Source organism: Micrasema longulum, unplaced genomic scaffold (genome assembly GCF_059751315.1).
Source record: "Micrasema longulum isolate JH-2025_06_02 unplaced genomic scaffold, ASM5975131v1 h1tg001596l, whole genome shotgun sequence".
Lineage (NCBI taxonomy): Eukaryota > Metazoa > Arthropoda > Insecta > Trichoptera > Brachycentridae > Micrasema > Micrasema longulum.
In genome coordinates, this window is record NW_028278778.1 from 131,488 (window position 1) to 148,427 (window position 16,940).

Genomic DNA, 16,940 nt, shown 5'->3' on the forward strand with positions numbered 1-16,940 from the left:
TTCTTTTAAATTAACATGAATCAACATTTTCCCTTCAAATACTACATTTTCGCTCTCTGATCCGATGGAGTTCTCGTGAAGACTTACACTAGTGTCCGGCTCCAAGGATTTGACTGTATCCTCTTCTTCGCGGTCAAAGAACACATCGGTAGATTCCTCCACAGTGGGCGGGTCATCCTCGGCGACGGAAGAATGAGAGAGGACGGGGCAGAAGTCCTTATAGCTGCAGTCCTCCAGGTCCGGTTGCGGGGAAGCACTTATGATTCCGGGAGCGCTTACGATTGTGTCCTGAGAAATAGTGGATGTTCCCAATAAAGTGAGGGACAAATGATCTTCGGCAGTCTCATCAGCGTGTGACACAGCGCATGAAACATCTCCAGTATGAATACCGCTGTCTTCGCGGTCTGTTTCTCCACCAGTTCCAGTTTCTCCGCATAAATCTTCGGAACTTTGAATCCTCTCAAACTTTCCGGTAGGCAGATTATCGTCTGTATCAAGACTGTCTAGAGAACGGTGGAAACGTTTACTATCATAAAGACCACTTTCGGGACTGCTATTTCTTTCACTACTAGTCAGATGACTATCGTAAGAGGAATCTTCCCTGAATTCCATGTCATCGTAACCATTTTGTTTCAATTTTACACTAATCTCTCTTTCAGGGGACTGTAAAGTGGTTTTATTACAAGCAGAATCTAAACTTGACAATCTCTCTTTTATGGTTTGTGTCATACCAGATGACATAACATTGTTTACTGTTAGCTTGTCTTGTGAGTTATATGACTTCAAACTGGAAAGCCTATCTCTTACTGATGGAGCATTTGTAAGATCTCCATTAGATAGCTTGGTTGAGCTTTTATCTGACGACGAAACATGCTTCTCTAGACTCGATAACCTATCTTTTAGACTACTTCCTTCAGTTGGAAGAATATTATTATTTTTAACAGAATTATCAGGGTACTCTGTAAGTTTTTCTAAATGTGATAAGCGTTCTTTGATAGATTTAGAGTTAGCTATGTCTCCGTTTAGCTTAGAATTTTTTACTACGCCATTTGTTTCGGGAGAAGTTTCCTTTTCAAAAAGTTCTCTTCTTTTTAATACATCAACTTTAGGGAGGACTTTTTTATTAGTGTCGGTGGTAGTCAAGTCCACACTGGATGAACGTCTCTGCTCAAAGGAGGAGAGCTTATTTTCAATTTTGTTGCCGAGAGAAGGCCTTCTTACGTGTGAATTCCCATTAGTGAAATTTTCTGGAGATTTTTCTTTCGTAACATTGTTAGAACCATTAATTTTATTATTCATCGAGTCTGAGGGTTGGGTACGAGAAATGACTCTAGATTTGTAACTCTGGATAGCTCCTTCATAAGTGTACTCTTCAGGTTCCGGGGAGCTGATGGTGGCTGTTGTACAAGTGTCGTACTCATTGGCACTGGAGCCAAGTTTCCTAACTCCTGTGTCGCTACTGGACATGTTGTCAAGGTCGGAATGGTTCTTATCCAGATCCATCCCATCACTCTGTAATTGATTAAGCACATGAAAAGCTGAAGACGAATTCACAGTCATACAAACAAAATTTAAGTGCACACAATACAAATAACACATATACTTTGGATTCGTACAAAACATGAATATGCACAAATGCATTATATTTAAAAAGATTATTAAAATACACAAAATGATATTATTACCACTGCTAGTACCATCACGCCATTTTTCTTTAGAAGTGGCCAGAAGATGGAACACCATACGTGTTTATCCTGACATACATTCCTAACTACTTCCACATTGATACATCTTGTCAAACATGCCGTTCAAATGTGTCTGATTTTGACGTGACGGAACATGAGATTTTGGTTTACCTGATCATGCCACATATTTTCGGTCTTTCTCATCCTACAATACCATTAATTCTTGCCAAATATATATGTTTTATTACTACTACTACTACCATCACGCCATTTCTACATAGGGGTAGGCAGAGAGAATGAACCGCCACACACATCTATCCTGGTATTCATTCCTAGCTTCTTCCACATTCATACATCTTGTCATACATGCCCTTCGCTTCTGTCCGCTTTTGGCATGACTGTTTTACCAGTATTTATTCATCCAATTGTTTTATACGACCAAAACATCTTAGTTTCTTGATCTTATCAATCATACCTATCTCCAATTTGCACTCTCCTCTGATTTTATCATTTGCAACCCTGTCATACATCGATTTCTCACACATTGCATTTCAACAGAGTTCACTCTACATTCATATTTTCTTTGCCCGTTCGATGTATTGCTTCCGTATATAAGTGTCGGGATTAAAACTCTGTGCTCTGTCAGTCTAGCTTCAATTGACATATTTTTACTAGATTATTTATTGACAATAAACTTACAGCGAGGCTGTGGTTGTCACAATCCTCAGAAAGACTGCTCTTTCCTGAAGCGCTGCTGGTTCCAATGCCGAGGTCACTGAGGTCATTATTGTCCTCTTCGGAGTAAATTGGCAGTGGAAGCCGACTGCTCTTACGACCAGCTCTGAAATAAATAAATAAAATTTTAATTATTTTATGAATTGATCTCAGTCAGACATATAATATAATCTAAGTGAGAATATTAAACAGATAATCTTGAAGGTACATTGGAACTGAAATGAATTTTTCATCTAAACGTGAAAGAGGAAAAATTCTGAAAAAAGCATGTAAATCTTTGAATGTGCACAAATTATTTTTTACCTATCTTTAAAATGCAATTATTTACTCGTGGCAAATTATTTAAAGGAGAAGGTATGGCATGGATTTAAAAATTATAAATAAGACACAATGCTGCTTCATTACTTATTTAAAAAATTCAATCGGAATGAACGTTGGCATTTAAGCGGGTCAAAAGCAAAAACGCCACTATCCATGATCACTGTTAAGACTGGGAAGACCAACAAAACCAGTAGCGAAAAGATTCATTCCATTAAGTTCAATGTGCAACAACATTAACACAACAGAATTATTAGATTTGTAAATGATGTTCAAGACAACTGATTTTTTTAATAAATAAACTGAAAAAATATTCCAAAAAATTTACTGTATATTTGTAGAATTGACCTGGATTCCATAATGCCTGTCTAATGTTTTAACTTGTTTTTTTCTTTTCTTTGTTGTATTCTTCTATTATTTGTTACTGTTTTATTGTTTTTTTTTTCGTTATATGATTTGTTTAAATTGGACATTGTCCGTAAATTTGTTAAATAAATAAATAAACATTGTGCACATTGAACTTAATTATAATTCAATTCAATTCATTTATTTTAAATATAACATATACATTACAAAAATATATTCAATATGTACATATTATAAAAAAGAAAAAAATAATAGTCTTTTCGCTACTCGTTTCGTTGGTCTTCTCAAAAACAGTGATCATCGACAGTGGCATTTTTACTTTTACAGTAAAATATCATTTCAAATAAATACTGTTTTTCAAAAGCAGGTACTTTATAATTACAATGATTACAAAAAAATGTTCTCCATGGTGTAAAAGTTATTTTGCAAAAAAACAGTATTAGGTACATATTTTTTTTATTATAAAAATAAGCAAGATATGAATAACAACAGCAGCTGTGTATGATTCACGATTATGCACCTTGAGTATTTTAAATTTTAATATAGATGGACATGACAAAAAAGACTGACATTTTTAAAGGTAATAAATATTATTTTAGATATTTCTGTCTACTTAAATGCACTGCGGCATAATTTAGCTTGTCAATGCAAATTATATTCACGTAACGACTAAAGCGTCTATTTCCTGCGGGGCTTTGGTAATATTTGTGTAAAATTGTAGTTGATGTGTAAAATAGAAATTGAAATGTCGCGGCGCGCTGAATGGGCGCTGGCGCGGCGTAAATGTGGGAGTTTCTCGCTTCGGGCGACATTTTCAGGGAAAGCAGTCAAAATGGCGGCAAAATGTCAAAATAATATCTACACAAATATGCTTTCTTTATGAATTACACTTATTAAAACGGATAACATCAAAATACTGAAAAGAAAGAATCGTCGGCGGGAAAAACATTTTCGAAAATATGTTTCGTCGATTTTGACGATTCTCGAAGGAATAAAAGAAAACGAAATTTTTTACTATTATTAATGAATTATTGAGTAAATGACGATGCCGGACTTGTAGAAAGTCGTTCTCAATAATGTATTGAACTATCATGCGTATATTCTGTGAATATTAGAAATAAATTATTATTAATTACAAGCTTCATTGCTTAGTAACGAATGCATTCCTACTTAATTACTAATTTACAACGATTTTTTCGTATGAGTGTTAATTTGTATATTTTACATATTTTTAATCATAAAACATGAGTAGGGAAATATCACATACTACGTGTATGCCGATAAAAATATATGAAATGGATTCAGAAAAAATAATTGCATTTTAAAAATAAAAAAGGCTGTGGAGAAATGAATTCATGCATAAATTTTAAAATGAAATTGTTAAAAATTATGTCTTTACGAAAGTGCGACACGTTTGGCTTTGACAATTGTTACGTCAAGATTCGAGACGATGTTCTATTTGAATTTAAACGGTCACAAACAAAATTCAAAGAAAGTGACACATTAGAGGGCAATGCAATTAACCGTTTTCGCGGGAATTTAAAATTATAAAATTTAAAATATTTTTTATGCTACTAATAAGTGGTAAAAAACTTTTTTTTACTTGGCAGTATTTCATAGACCTTTACTAATTGAACCAAGTTTTTAAAAAAACTGTGATATTTCCCTATTGGTATAATTTATGAAGGGTGGGAAGGGAACCATAGCAATTAATATACTATTTGAAACACTGAAGCATAATAAATAGACACGTAATTCCTATGGTATTCACATCTAAGATACAGAAAATATCGCGTTGCACTCAACAATTTGAAAAAAAAATGGATAGCAAATCTCGATTCACGTGCAAATAATCAAGTGAGAACTCGTTACCATAGATACGACACTAGCTGGCAGCTGTGAGTAATTTTAAAACTGCGAAAAAAAATACTTAAAAATAATTAATTATCTACGTATTCCATAAATTAGAAAGAAACGATATAGCTGTAATGTTTTTTTTATTGTGACAGTGTAATTTAAGCATTTTCTCATCACATTACGTCACGTCTAATCACGCCGAAAGTCCGTTAGATAATAAGGACGAGGAAGGCAATTATTCACTAATTTAAATGCCATATTTTAGGCGCTTGTAATGTGTCTTTTTAATTATACGTAATTGGGTGAGGTAAATTATTTATAAAATCAATTTAAGAGTCCTCCTCAGTGGGAAAAATTGTTCTAAGGAGGACTGTAAAGCGTTCAATATTTTGTTTACATATTTCACACGTCACTCATTTAAATTATATTTCCTCTATCCTTATTTGCTTCAGCCAAATTTCGATTCCTTTTTTGATGGGGGAAGCATATTAATCAATTAGAGAAAAATAACTCTTGCACCTTTAACCAAATGTTGTGTTTAAAGGAAGGAATATACAAAGATGTCTTTCTTTCTGGCTGCGATACGATCCCACTTGCTATTTAATGATGCTCACACTTACACACACCTGAACACTTAATCCCACACAAATACACAAATACACACAAACACACCTCTACACTTACTCTCATACAAATACACATAAACACACCCTTTTGTTGTACCACAATTTAATATAAATGATTTTTATTTAGAAACTTCGCTGGTCTGTCTTTAAACCGTATTTTTTATGTTATTATATCATTGTCGACTGTTTGTTTATGTCAAATAAATAAATATTATTTCTTGCCCCTATTATACACGGCGTTTCAGGGCCAGACCACGAAACTTTGGAAGAACATTCCTCATAGTAAACTATTGAAAAAAAATCCTTTTAATTATTTTTCAAAAGCTTTTTTAAAATATGTTTCTTCAAAAATGTTAATTTTAAAATGGAGACAATCCTTAATGTCACTAGCATCCCTTCCACAAACCCCTACTCTTCCCTTAAACACCCTCTTACGTTGGTCAAATACATTTTTATTCCATTTTTTTTAATCACAAAAAATGCGATTTAATAAAATATTAATGTGGATATTTAAGTACAATATCATAAAAATGTTCATTCAAAGTTTCGCGGTATGGCCCAGAAAAACGGTGTATATTTATGTCCAGGAGCAGGGGGGTGACAATGTCCATCTCCAAATCCGTCTGGCAGAATAATTTAATAATATTTCAAACGATTTTGAAAATAAACTAAATCAATCAGACCTCTTAAAATCTGATTCGTACGAGGGTAATCCGTTACCTTGAACGATAATTATCAGTTATTAACAAAGATGGAATTATTATAGATAAATAGCGAAACTCCGGCACACGGTGGCCACGAGAAGAAATACTGTCGGAGTACGTTTGCAATTGGAATAATTAGCTGATGACATTCGACAAGCGGGTGAGAAAATTTCCCTTTAAATCAGTGAAGACTCTCTACCTATAATTAACGCATCTATTAGACATAATAATATCGTGTCAACATTTAGATTTCGATATTTAGCCGGAATATTCGCCTAAGGGGTTCTACTTTCATTTTTAATACCATCGTAGGTTGAAATGAATACTTACGAGTATTTCACCTCCGACTAGAAGATCTTACTGTCAGCGGTAAACTGTATTTGAATGGTCAAGGGTCCACGTATGATTTAGTACATTCTGCATAGAAAACCGATAAAATAAATTAAAAAGATATTACAACAGAGATGAAGAACGTTTAAGAGAAGGTAATATAGAAGTCTAGGCATCTACAGGGCTTATGACCTGTCAATGGCTGGTTTAAGTGGCCACTTTACACACCGTGTAACATTCACCATTCTGCCCATATTTGAAAAAATATATTTCTTCAATTCTTTTATCTGTTGATGTTTGTAAAGTTAAAGAGCTGAAACCTTTATTTAAGCGGGTGAGATCTAATTGAATTATTTCACCTACATACTAGGCAACGCCTAAAAATCTTATTTTTTCAATTTCTATACTTCTTCATGAATCTCACCCGCATAATCTTTAATTTCACTTTTTAAAATAAAAATTGAATGCTAACACTTGATTAAGAAGTAAACTGACATTATTTGAAAATTTTCTGAATATTTTTTTACAAATACTTTAGGAGTTATTTAGCTTTTTTAAAAAACTGTGGTTGCGAGAGGTTAAAAAAACCTATTGAATAAAATTACTATGAAGACAAATAAAAAAAACACTTGACAACTAAAATTTATAAATAAATTTTATTATGTAATATTTACATGAGAATAAAATAAACAAAAAAATCTAATCAAATCTAAAACAATTCTTCCCTTCACAGATTGGTAAAAACAACCCCCTCGAATGAAAGAATAAAAAAAACGAGAACTCTGCAGTTTGTTTGGGGTAAGTATTCTCACAGTGAACCCAAAAAAAAGAAAGGATTCACTAACTAGATTCTAAAAACGTCACGAGTAAATAGGGCCAGTACTTACTCTGAAAATAATTTTCAAAGTTCGTGTTGTTTTAAAAAAAACCTCTGGTTAAAAAGGGGTTAACTAAATAAATTGATATCGCCAAAATAACGAGTAAACTGGCTGAGATTTAAAACCATTTTAATAAAAGATATGATATATTGTGGAGACGGTCAGACTATTTCATGCATAAATATTTCATAACTAACATAAAATAAAGAATGTATATAAATCCAAAATAATACGTCTAAATGTATCAACGTATCAATGTATGGTCCATTCCGCGCAGTGAACATGCGTGATAGGAATTCACTTTGAGAATGTCGATCTTGTTAAGATTCGACCGACCATGAAAGATGAATTAACGTGGATAAGAAGCAGCGATTGAATAGTTAGCATTAGCATCGTGGAACCACAGTGAAATATGCAAAGCTTTAGCAAATTATTAAGTTGATAAATTAAAATAATTCTCATGTATCTCTTTTACTTCTCAGATGAAAGAAACGGGCGTTAAAACATTATGAGAATGGTAAATTAACGTCATACAGCGTTTAAACGAACACTTTAACCAGGCAATGACAGCTCACAAAGCTAGGGTTTCCTAGGACAGCGGTGCCCGTATCTTAACGGCCGTAGTGAACGGTGATGCGGTGTACAGCCGTCGTAACAGTGACTAGAGAGTGGTTTCCTAGGAAAACGGTTTTTATAACATTTATTCGTTCTAAAAAAAATAATTTATGTGCCAATACGTTTTCTTGCTCATACTGATCATCGTGATTTCGGATGTGACAGGGTTTAAAGAAACACTCTGTATATATATATATATATATATACACCGCATCACCGTTCACTACGGCCGTTAAGGTACGGGCACCGCTGTCCTAGGAAACCCTAGCTTAAGTCGTATATATGTCAGAAATGCATATTCCGATCTCAAAGAGATAATTCGAAATTATTGTGATATTATAGTATTTTATTATTTGTTTACAAATGTTTATTTTATTTTATTTACTTGGTCTTATCACCATTTTGTATGCATATAAGGTGTTGTTTAAACCCTGTCACATCCGAAACCACGATGATCAGTATGGGCAAGAAGACATATTGGCATATTAAAAAAAAAATTTAGGACAAAGAAAATTTAAAAAAAAATATATAAAAAACAAATGGTTGCTTACGTCTGCAGGGGAGAAGTGAGGGGAGCGCAGAGTAGTATAAGACTCTCCCCTCCTCGTTTCTCCCCTGCAGAAGTAAGCAACCATTTGCTTTTTTTGATATTTAATTTTTTTAAATTTTATTCATTCTAAAAAAATATTTCAATGTGGCAATATATCTTCTTGCTTATACTGATCATCGTGGTTTCAGATGTAACAGGGTTTAATGAACACTCTGTATATATTTATGTATTATGATTTTTTTTTTTAATATATTAAATAAATTATGTAATCCTACACCAAGCACAAGATGTTGTCTCTTTTTAGTGTTGTATTTCCTTTCGTTTTTTTTCTTTTATACTTTTTGCCTTACATGTATTGTTTATCTTAAAAAATTGTATCCATTTATAAAACAATTTTAATAGATATTTTTAAAAAGGCTTAGATATAAGATGCACTATCAAAATCCACTCGCAAAGATCGGTAGAGTTAATTTTTGATATATGTATTTATGCTATCGCTATTACCTGCTTGGCTTACGCGCCCTTGAGGTGATTTTTACAAAAATTGCGCAGTATAAATTATCCACAATAATAATAATAATCTATGTCTTTGCCACTTGTTTTTAGTTCTTATGTAAGTTTATCTATTTTGATATATTTCGTCTCAACATACAGAACATGAACTGTGTCCGTTAACAAATAACTAAATAAAAGCGAAATTTCAGGATGACAAGAAAATTAAAAATCCGAGAAAAAATAAGATCGAGAACATTCTTTATGAGAAAAAAAAATAGAACGTTGCGGGGATAATAAATATGACAAAGGGGTTAAAATTTGACGTAAGACGTAAAAATCTGACTAAATTTTAGCATTTAACGTGTGCTATTTCGGTAAGCACGCTATTATTTCATAATGATTTTTAAAATTTTAGTAATAAGATATATTACCGGGCACAGACTAGTGGGTACAGGCAGGTACTGAATACTGAGAAAGAACAGTTAGAAGAGGAAGAACGTGACGTACCCGAGGCCCGAAAGGCATTACCGAAGTATGCGCAAAACGCCGTGGGATGATATCGCACCTGAGAAAAATAGCCTGCCAACATTTCTCGACTTCAGATCTCGTATTGGAGCAGAAGGAATTCAGCGCAGCTATGCAGCGCATTTTGGTAATCATTCATTGACGCTAACAGAGAGAAATTGATTGGGATCAGGCTAACATTAATTTAAACTGCATCACGAAAATAATATATTTTATTTATAAGCATAACGGAATTAAGATCGTACCTGAGAACTGATAATCTAAAGTTTGTACCTTCATCGTAAGTACATATACAAATTAGGTCAATTGGACACAATAAGTAAGTATGCCCATAATCTTTATATATATAATTCCTCTGTACATGTGATGTCACCGTACTCCTCCTAAACGGCTTAACCGATTTACGTGCGGTTTTCAGAGAAATATAGATATTTGCGCTGTGCGTGTTCGTAGATATTATCTTTAATCGAATTTGTAAAAAAGAAGTTGGGAGCATAAATGTTTTTAATGTCTACGCTTTTATTATTTCGTGTAAAATTGGTTAAAATTGGACTCAGTCAATACGGAATGTGGAGCAAGATATTGCTAGTTGTATTACTTCATACGAATACCCACTCAATAAAATCATAAAAATTAACATTTTCAGCGATAATACTTACAACACGAGTAGGAGAAGCTGGTCTCTCGAACATTGCGTAAAATCAATGTTGCAGTAGAAGCTGAACTCTTGTTGAGCTTATAATAATCACAGGTGCCTCGATATCGGCTCTATCGTAAAGATTGATAGGTATTATTACTTCAGCCCACAGGAATGCGATTTGACATTCAAACTACTTTCGCCTAGTGAGCTGTGCGTGAGGATTTACGTATCAGATATCATCATGCAAATTAATGAAAAGTAATTAATGATATTGAATGTTGTGGAAAAAATAGTGGATCACGATCATAATAATTACTGGATTAATGCAATCCACTACTTAAATAAATTAATAACATTATAATATTAATGAGTCAATTTGAATAATGTATCATAGAAGTATCTTCCAGGCAATTCTGCACGAGCAGGCTTGTGAATTCTGATCAGAACTGGTAAATTTTGGTAATAAAGGAGTTTTTTTTAGTTTGTTGTAAAATTTCACACGAGCCCTGATCAAATTGCATTATGTTCGTTCATATAAAAATTATAAGATAAATTCGAGGATATTTATGTAAAGAAAGCTCTCACCTATCTTCCATCATCTCGCTGAATGTCTTGGAACGGCGTCTCGCCCTCTCCTGATCTTCTTCGGTAATCCTCTTCACTTCCACACATCGCTCTATAATGTGTTCAACACGCTTCCGTCTCGATGACTTCCAGTTGTCCAGGTTCTGTAATAATTTTACGGTTAAAAATGCCACGAGAAACGGCGCGGAGTATGCAAATTGTTTAACTTGATAAAAATAAACATAAGGCAATAAGGAATAATGAAAGCATATGAATAGTGATGTGATGTGCGGCATATTTGATACATCTCACGCTCCGCAGAGTTGTATAAAAGCCAAACTACCAATCACAGCGCTACAAAAAGATACAAAAGGCCCAAACATCAACAGCGGGAGAGGTGAAACTGTGTGATGACACGTGCAGTCAATTAAGGGAACACCCATTCAGCGCCAGCGCATAGTTCCGCGTGCCTGTGTCGATACACCACAATATCCTCGCCCTGAAAGTCCCAGACTTTCGACCTTTACCCACTAATTAAAAACAAAAAACAACGTCTCCTTTCTATCCCACCCGACCCGACGATTATCATGCGGACAACAATGAATTTATTAAGTCCCGACAGGCGCAGGCGGGCGGTAAACTCTATCATCAAAGTATTTGATAAATTCGAGAATACAAAACTCATTAATCGTAATTGGAAAATAGGAAACCAATATATGCCTGGAACATGCTCGTAACGTGGCTGAATTCCTCCTACTGAGTGTCCTTCAATTGATTAAAAGACGAAATACAATTTGTCGTTGAGCTAGCTGAATATTTATCATGTGTGCAATCGGTAGGATAATATTGTTCATTCGGTAACCAGTAACCATACATTATTGCTATTTGTGGATCTCAAAACAAACGTTCACTGGTCTCAATCGTTCGTGACCTTTGCATAGTTAACAATTAGAAGTTTCGTTTAACCGGTTGTTAATTTATTTCAATTACTGATTAAAGTTTGCCGTCAATTATTCATACCAAATGCCAGACAGACTTATTGCTCGATCATATGAGAGTATCAACGAAATTTGATATACGACCGTTTAATTGCTAGACGCTTTTTATTGAGTAATTGAAAGTATTGTTTATCAATTCGTCCTAGAAACGTGCAGGTGATTTTCTACACAAAAATTATCTCGCAGTTTAGTACAAACTTTGCAGAACATAAAGCATGTTCCGCAAACGATGCTATAAATTATTTAAGTTGTAATAATTTGATATTTGAATGTGCATAAAATAACAGACTATTATTTTTCGCTGTTAATATATTATATATTTTATCCGCATTGGCATATAAAACATATTGTATATTTACGATAAAAAATGATCAAGGTTAATAATGTACATATTATGTGCATGATATACATATATGATACTTACACGATTTATTTAGGTATGGAACGAAGGTTTTCAACAATCGATACCAGTTGGAAGTCAACAATAACAAAATATAGTCAGCAAATGGATCGTCTTTCAACAAAATAAGAATAATTGAATGGCTGTACACGTAAAAGCATTTGTCCCAAAAATAGAATACTCATAACAGCTGTTGTAAACGTTTTGATGAACTCAAGGACGGATGCATCAAAGGAACTCGAACGCTGTCGAAATAGTTCTCTGTACACAATAGCATCAGACATTGTTCATCATTTTGTTGGAATTCCATTCTGAGATCGAGAATCGTTCGACTAATTGGATACCTATGTTACTTAACATAATCGATCTAACGAATACAACCTCATACATTAAAGTTATAGGTATTGTTGTACTCACAGACTGCCAGTCCTCTTGCTCTTCTTTCTTGACTTCTTTCGTCTTCCGGACCTCCTCCGCTCGGCGCAGTTGCTCCTGGGCAGACCTGTACAGGTCACAGGGGCCCACTTTGATGAACTGCAAGGGGTTTGCCGCTGGCTTCGGAGGGTTCGCCTTGGTGATGCGCGCCCGCGCCGCTTGCAGATACTCCGGCTCTTCGGACGAGAGCTGAGGACAAGGCAATACGTTCAGTAACGATGAAGATAATGTCGGAGGAGGTAATCGTCAACCCATTTTTAAGTGCGGCAATGATAACGGTGTATATAATTGGTATTATTTCCTAGCCGAGATTCGAAGGCGTCATGAAAATAACACTATCTAGAAGATGCGCGGATCAAACACTCGACCTTTGGATTCGTGGGCAAAACATCTACCCACATATTATATTCGATCAAGATACACAGATAACAGATCTGATGTAAGATATTAAACGAGTTTCTACAAGATATATTATTTTAACGCGGGAAACAAATTGTAAAATTAAATATGTTTTCAATTATATCAATACCAGACTCCGGCTCATGTTCCAGTGCGAGTACAATGGGACAGACTTCGCCAACCAATCTCCCCTGGCACGCATTCACAGAACTGCTAATAATTATGCTAAGCTGTTGGACCTGCTCACATCACTCCTGCACAACCCTCAATTCTGCTCATTTTAATTTCTATTCATCTTTACTTTGTTTCCTTTTTATATTTTTATAATTATTAACATATTTAGTGAAATAATTATGATTCTATTTTATGTCAATTGCTTTAATACTTTATGCACTTTTTAACTACATATTGTAAGAGCCCTCTGGGTGTTTATAAAATAAACAAATAAATACCCAAAAAATACTAAAAATCAAAGAGCGGGAACGTGAACTTTCCATTCTAGTTGAATAAAACCAATAATGGCCGCCACACCACACGCTGGCGAAAATTGGCAATGGCGCGATCGATCAAATAACGTAATGATAGCTCGAGTAGCGAGTAATTGGAGAAATCTTCCTTCGCCATAACGAGAGGGAGAGGCGCGCTGCACAGAAGCAGCCGAAGACTCGCCAAGTGGCAGATACGCACTGGGGTCGGAGGACGGTGGGAGCAGCGATGGGAATGGCAGATGCCGAAATACCAAAGGGCGAACGTGCCCCACCGACACGAGTTCGGCCGGAATCGCACGAAGGTCAACGATGCAGCGGCTGCGGTTGAAGTTGAAGGGCCGGCAATTACGGTCGATCCGAGGGAAGCTTCGGGTACGGCGATTCGTGGAAGTAATAAATGAAGCATTTCTTACACATAGCAGGTTGGAAGAGCGGGAATATACAAACGCATAGGTACTAAAACAATACAGCGGAGGAAATATAATTATTTACATCTTATGCATTTACAAAACAAACGCGTCATTCGGGAAACGTCAGGTTGTATTATTTATAAATTGTAGGTAATTAACATAGCAGATTTTGCGAACGACCAAAATATCACATTTCGCATTGTAAAAAATGCGATATTGAATTTCAATCTGTGCTAAGTAACACCTATGATATTATAATATATGTACGTATAACGTGCAAAGGTTAATAAAAAGCTGTCGACGTTTTTGCGCATTATTAGAGTCACATCGAATGAATCGACTACTACTAATAATAGCTATAAGCGCGATTTATTGTATAACGTTTTACTTAACAGGCAGAATTCTTAGCGTTGAATAGTACTTTCTCCGCAATACACAATGAAAGTTGATAAATAATAATAATATGTAGGAATATTTATAATGTGCCTTTAAAACGAATGGCGATGCCAAAAGGTCGCGGTGGCGGCTTTCAACAAAACTAGAAATCAATCATCAGTCGGGGGAAATTACAGAAGACATTCCGATGATGGCAGTTCAATATTCAGTCGGCGAAATGGCAAAAGTCCCCATAACATACGAACGTTTCCCACGGCGCCTTTCTTCATTCCCCAGTCCTCAGTGAGAGAGGAATTCCGCCGAAATGTGAATAGAGCATTATCATAAAAACTGGCTGAAGCCAGCATGCTATTTCCTCTAATTTGCTAATTACAAACTAATTAGCGGGAATTTTACGGTATTGTTTATTTTTACTCATAACTACTTGTGGAGAATGTGGAGATCATCAAATTCCTATAAATTTTAATTTCCAACTTCAGGTTGTAACTATTTTTGCAAAGTATATTTTATTTGTACGCTTAATGCAATATCATCATGAGATCCGTCAACACAATGAGATTTCCGGGTGTATCTATTGCACTGTGTGAACTGCATAGGAGGCGTTTTATTACAACAATCTCAAAAGGATCGAGGTGACCGACCGTATTCTGTACTTCTGTTGTGAAAGAAGCAACAACGACACAAATCTAACAGGAAAATATAGTTAAATGGCTGCGGTACATATAGCTGGTTGGATCTCTCCGGATGCACGGTTCGCTGGCTGCGCGGAAACTCAGCGCGCAGCATCCGATTTGGACGAATTGTAACGGATGACCTGTGTATTGAAATTATTGTGATTTCGAATAACAAAGGTCTACAATTTAGCAAGACCTTCGAATCGCTGCAAAAATTTAAAAAATCCCACTGTAAAGAACGAGAACTACGGATGGACGGACATTCAAATACGAATGATGTAAACATTTATCAAATTGTTTTCATTCTTTGAAAATGCAATTTCGCTTTCTAAAATAATGCCTTTTTCTGGGGTGATCGACTGTCAATTTTTTTAATTATAAATCAATTTTGTGATATTATTATATAAAAACCAATATTTGCATTACATTTATTATATTTACGTGTACTTAAATTCACTCCTATTCTAACACAGCAATCTTTACGCATTATTTTGTAAATCAATTATTCCCAACCAGTGGTGGGGCGCAAAAGCTAAAATATGGTCCGCGAAAGATTAAAAAAAACTAATAAAACTTTTATTCGTTTTAAATTATTAATCCCTTGTTACGGTGGTGCGGCGCCACGCGTCGTTGGCAAATGCGCAAATGTTGGCTAATGAATTCAACCATTACTTCCCAGAAAATACGATTGGTCAGTTGACCTACCGTAAACCGGAATTACAACTCTCTTATCATTGGTCAATTCGGAAAAACTAGTGGCGTCGGCGTCGTTCAAAGCAGTTCGTTTTTATCTACTACTACTACTACCATCACACCATTTCCACGAAGGGGTAGGCACTGTAGGCAGAGAGAATGGACCACCACACACGTCTATCCTGGCATATATTCCTAGCTTCTTCCACATTCATACATCTTGTCAAACATGCCCTTCGGTTCTGTCTGCTTTTGCTTTATCTGATCACGCCACGTCTTCCTTGGTCGTCCTCGTCTCACGTTAGCTTTCATTTTCGCCATATATACTTGTTTTACCATTCTTTCGTCGTCCATTCTTTTGTCGTCCATTCTTTCTACATGACCAAACCATCTCAGAGACCCTTTCTTAATCTTATCAATTGTATTTGACTCAGATTTACACTCCCGCCTGATTTCATCATTCGTAAACCTGTCATACATTAATTTCCCATACATTCGTCTAAGAGATAGCATTTCAATCGGGTTAAATCCTTCCTCTGCCAGTTCCATGTTTCACTTCCATACATAAGTGTTGGGACTAAAACTCCGTTCTACATTGCCAGTTTAGCTTCGATTGACATAATTTTATTAGCAATTACTGTGATTTTATACAAATAATTATTTTTTCATATCTACATTTTCAAGAAACTTTGCCGTTCAATTTAATGCTCTAATTTTTACCGCGCGTAAGAATATTTTTTTATATCCAATTTCCCGTAGGGCTGAACTTCCTCGTTCCGAGATTTTATGAGTAATTGATATCGGATCAAATTTATTTCATAAATAAACGGTATTAAGCAACAATATAATTGTAATTATAAATATTATTATGTTTTATTATTATCAATAAATGACTCGGATCACACTGTCAACAAATAAATCAAATATCAGCGTCATATATGATACCCAAACCTTAATGGATAAATTAAGTCAAAAATAGATATTATAATAATTGTTTTAATACATTTCTTTGTAAGTGCATATTTTATATCGATATGGAGTCTAGTGACAAAGATTAATGATTAGCTACGATATTTATTACATAATTCCAACACCTTACATAGACATAATATTAAAACAGATATCAGAACAATGCAAGATAAAAAAAGCAATCCTTAGT

At 34.8% G+C, this 16,940-nt stretch overlaps 1 protein-coding gene across 8 annotated transcripts in view; it reads right to left on the minus strand.

Annotated features, from left to right (window-relative positions):
- LOC148274744 (uncharacterized) overlaps nucleotides 1–16,940 on the minus strand; it is a 91,974-nt gene that overhangs the window by 16,307 nt on the left and 58,727 nt on the right. For 5 of the 8 annotated variants that reach the window (XM_088236704.1, XM_088236706.1, XM_088236701.1 and 2 more), the window contains exons 3-6: nucleotides 12,704–12,910; nucleotides 10,910–11,052; nucleotides 2,385–2,526; nucleotides 88–1,512 (exon numbers count right to left, since the gene is read on the minus strand). In XM_088236704.1, the coding sequence (XP_088092830.1) occupies nucleotides 88–1,512; nucleotides 2,385–2,526; nucleotides 10,910–11,052; nucleotides 12,704–12,910 (1,917 nt within the window). The remainder of the gene's footprint in view (nucleotides 1–87; nucleotides 1,513–2,384; nucleotides 2,527–10,909; nucleotides 11,053–12,703; nucleotides 12,911–16,940) is intronic. The other 3 variants (XM_088236709.1, XM_088236708.1, XM_088236707.1) reach the window with 1 other exon arrangement.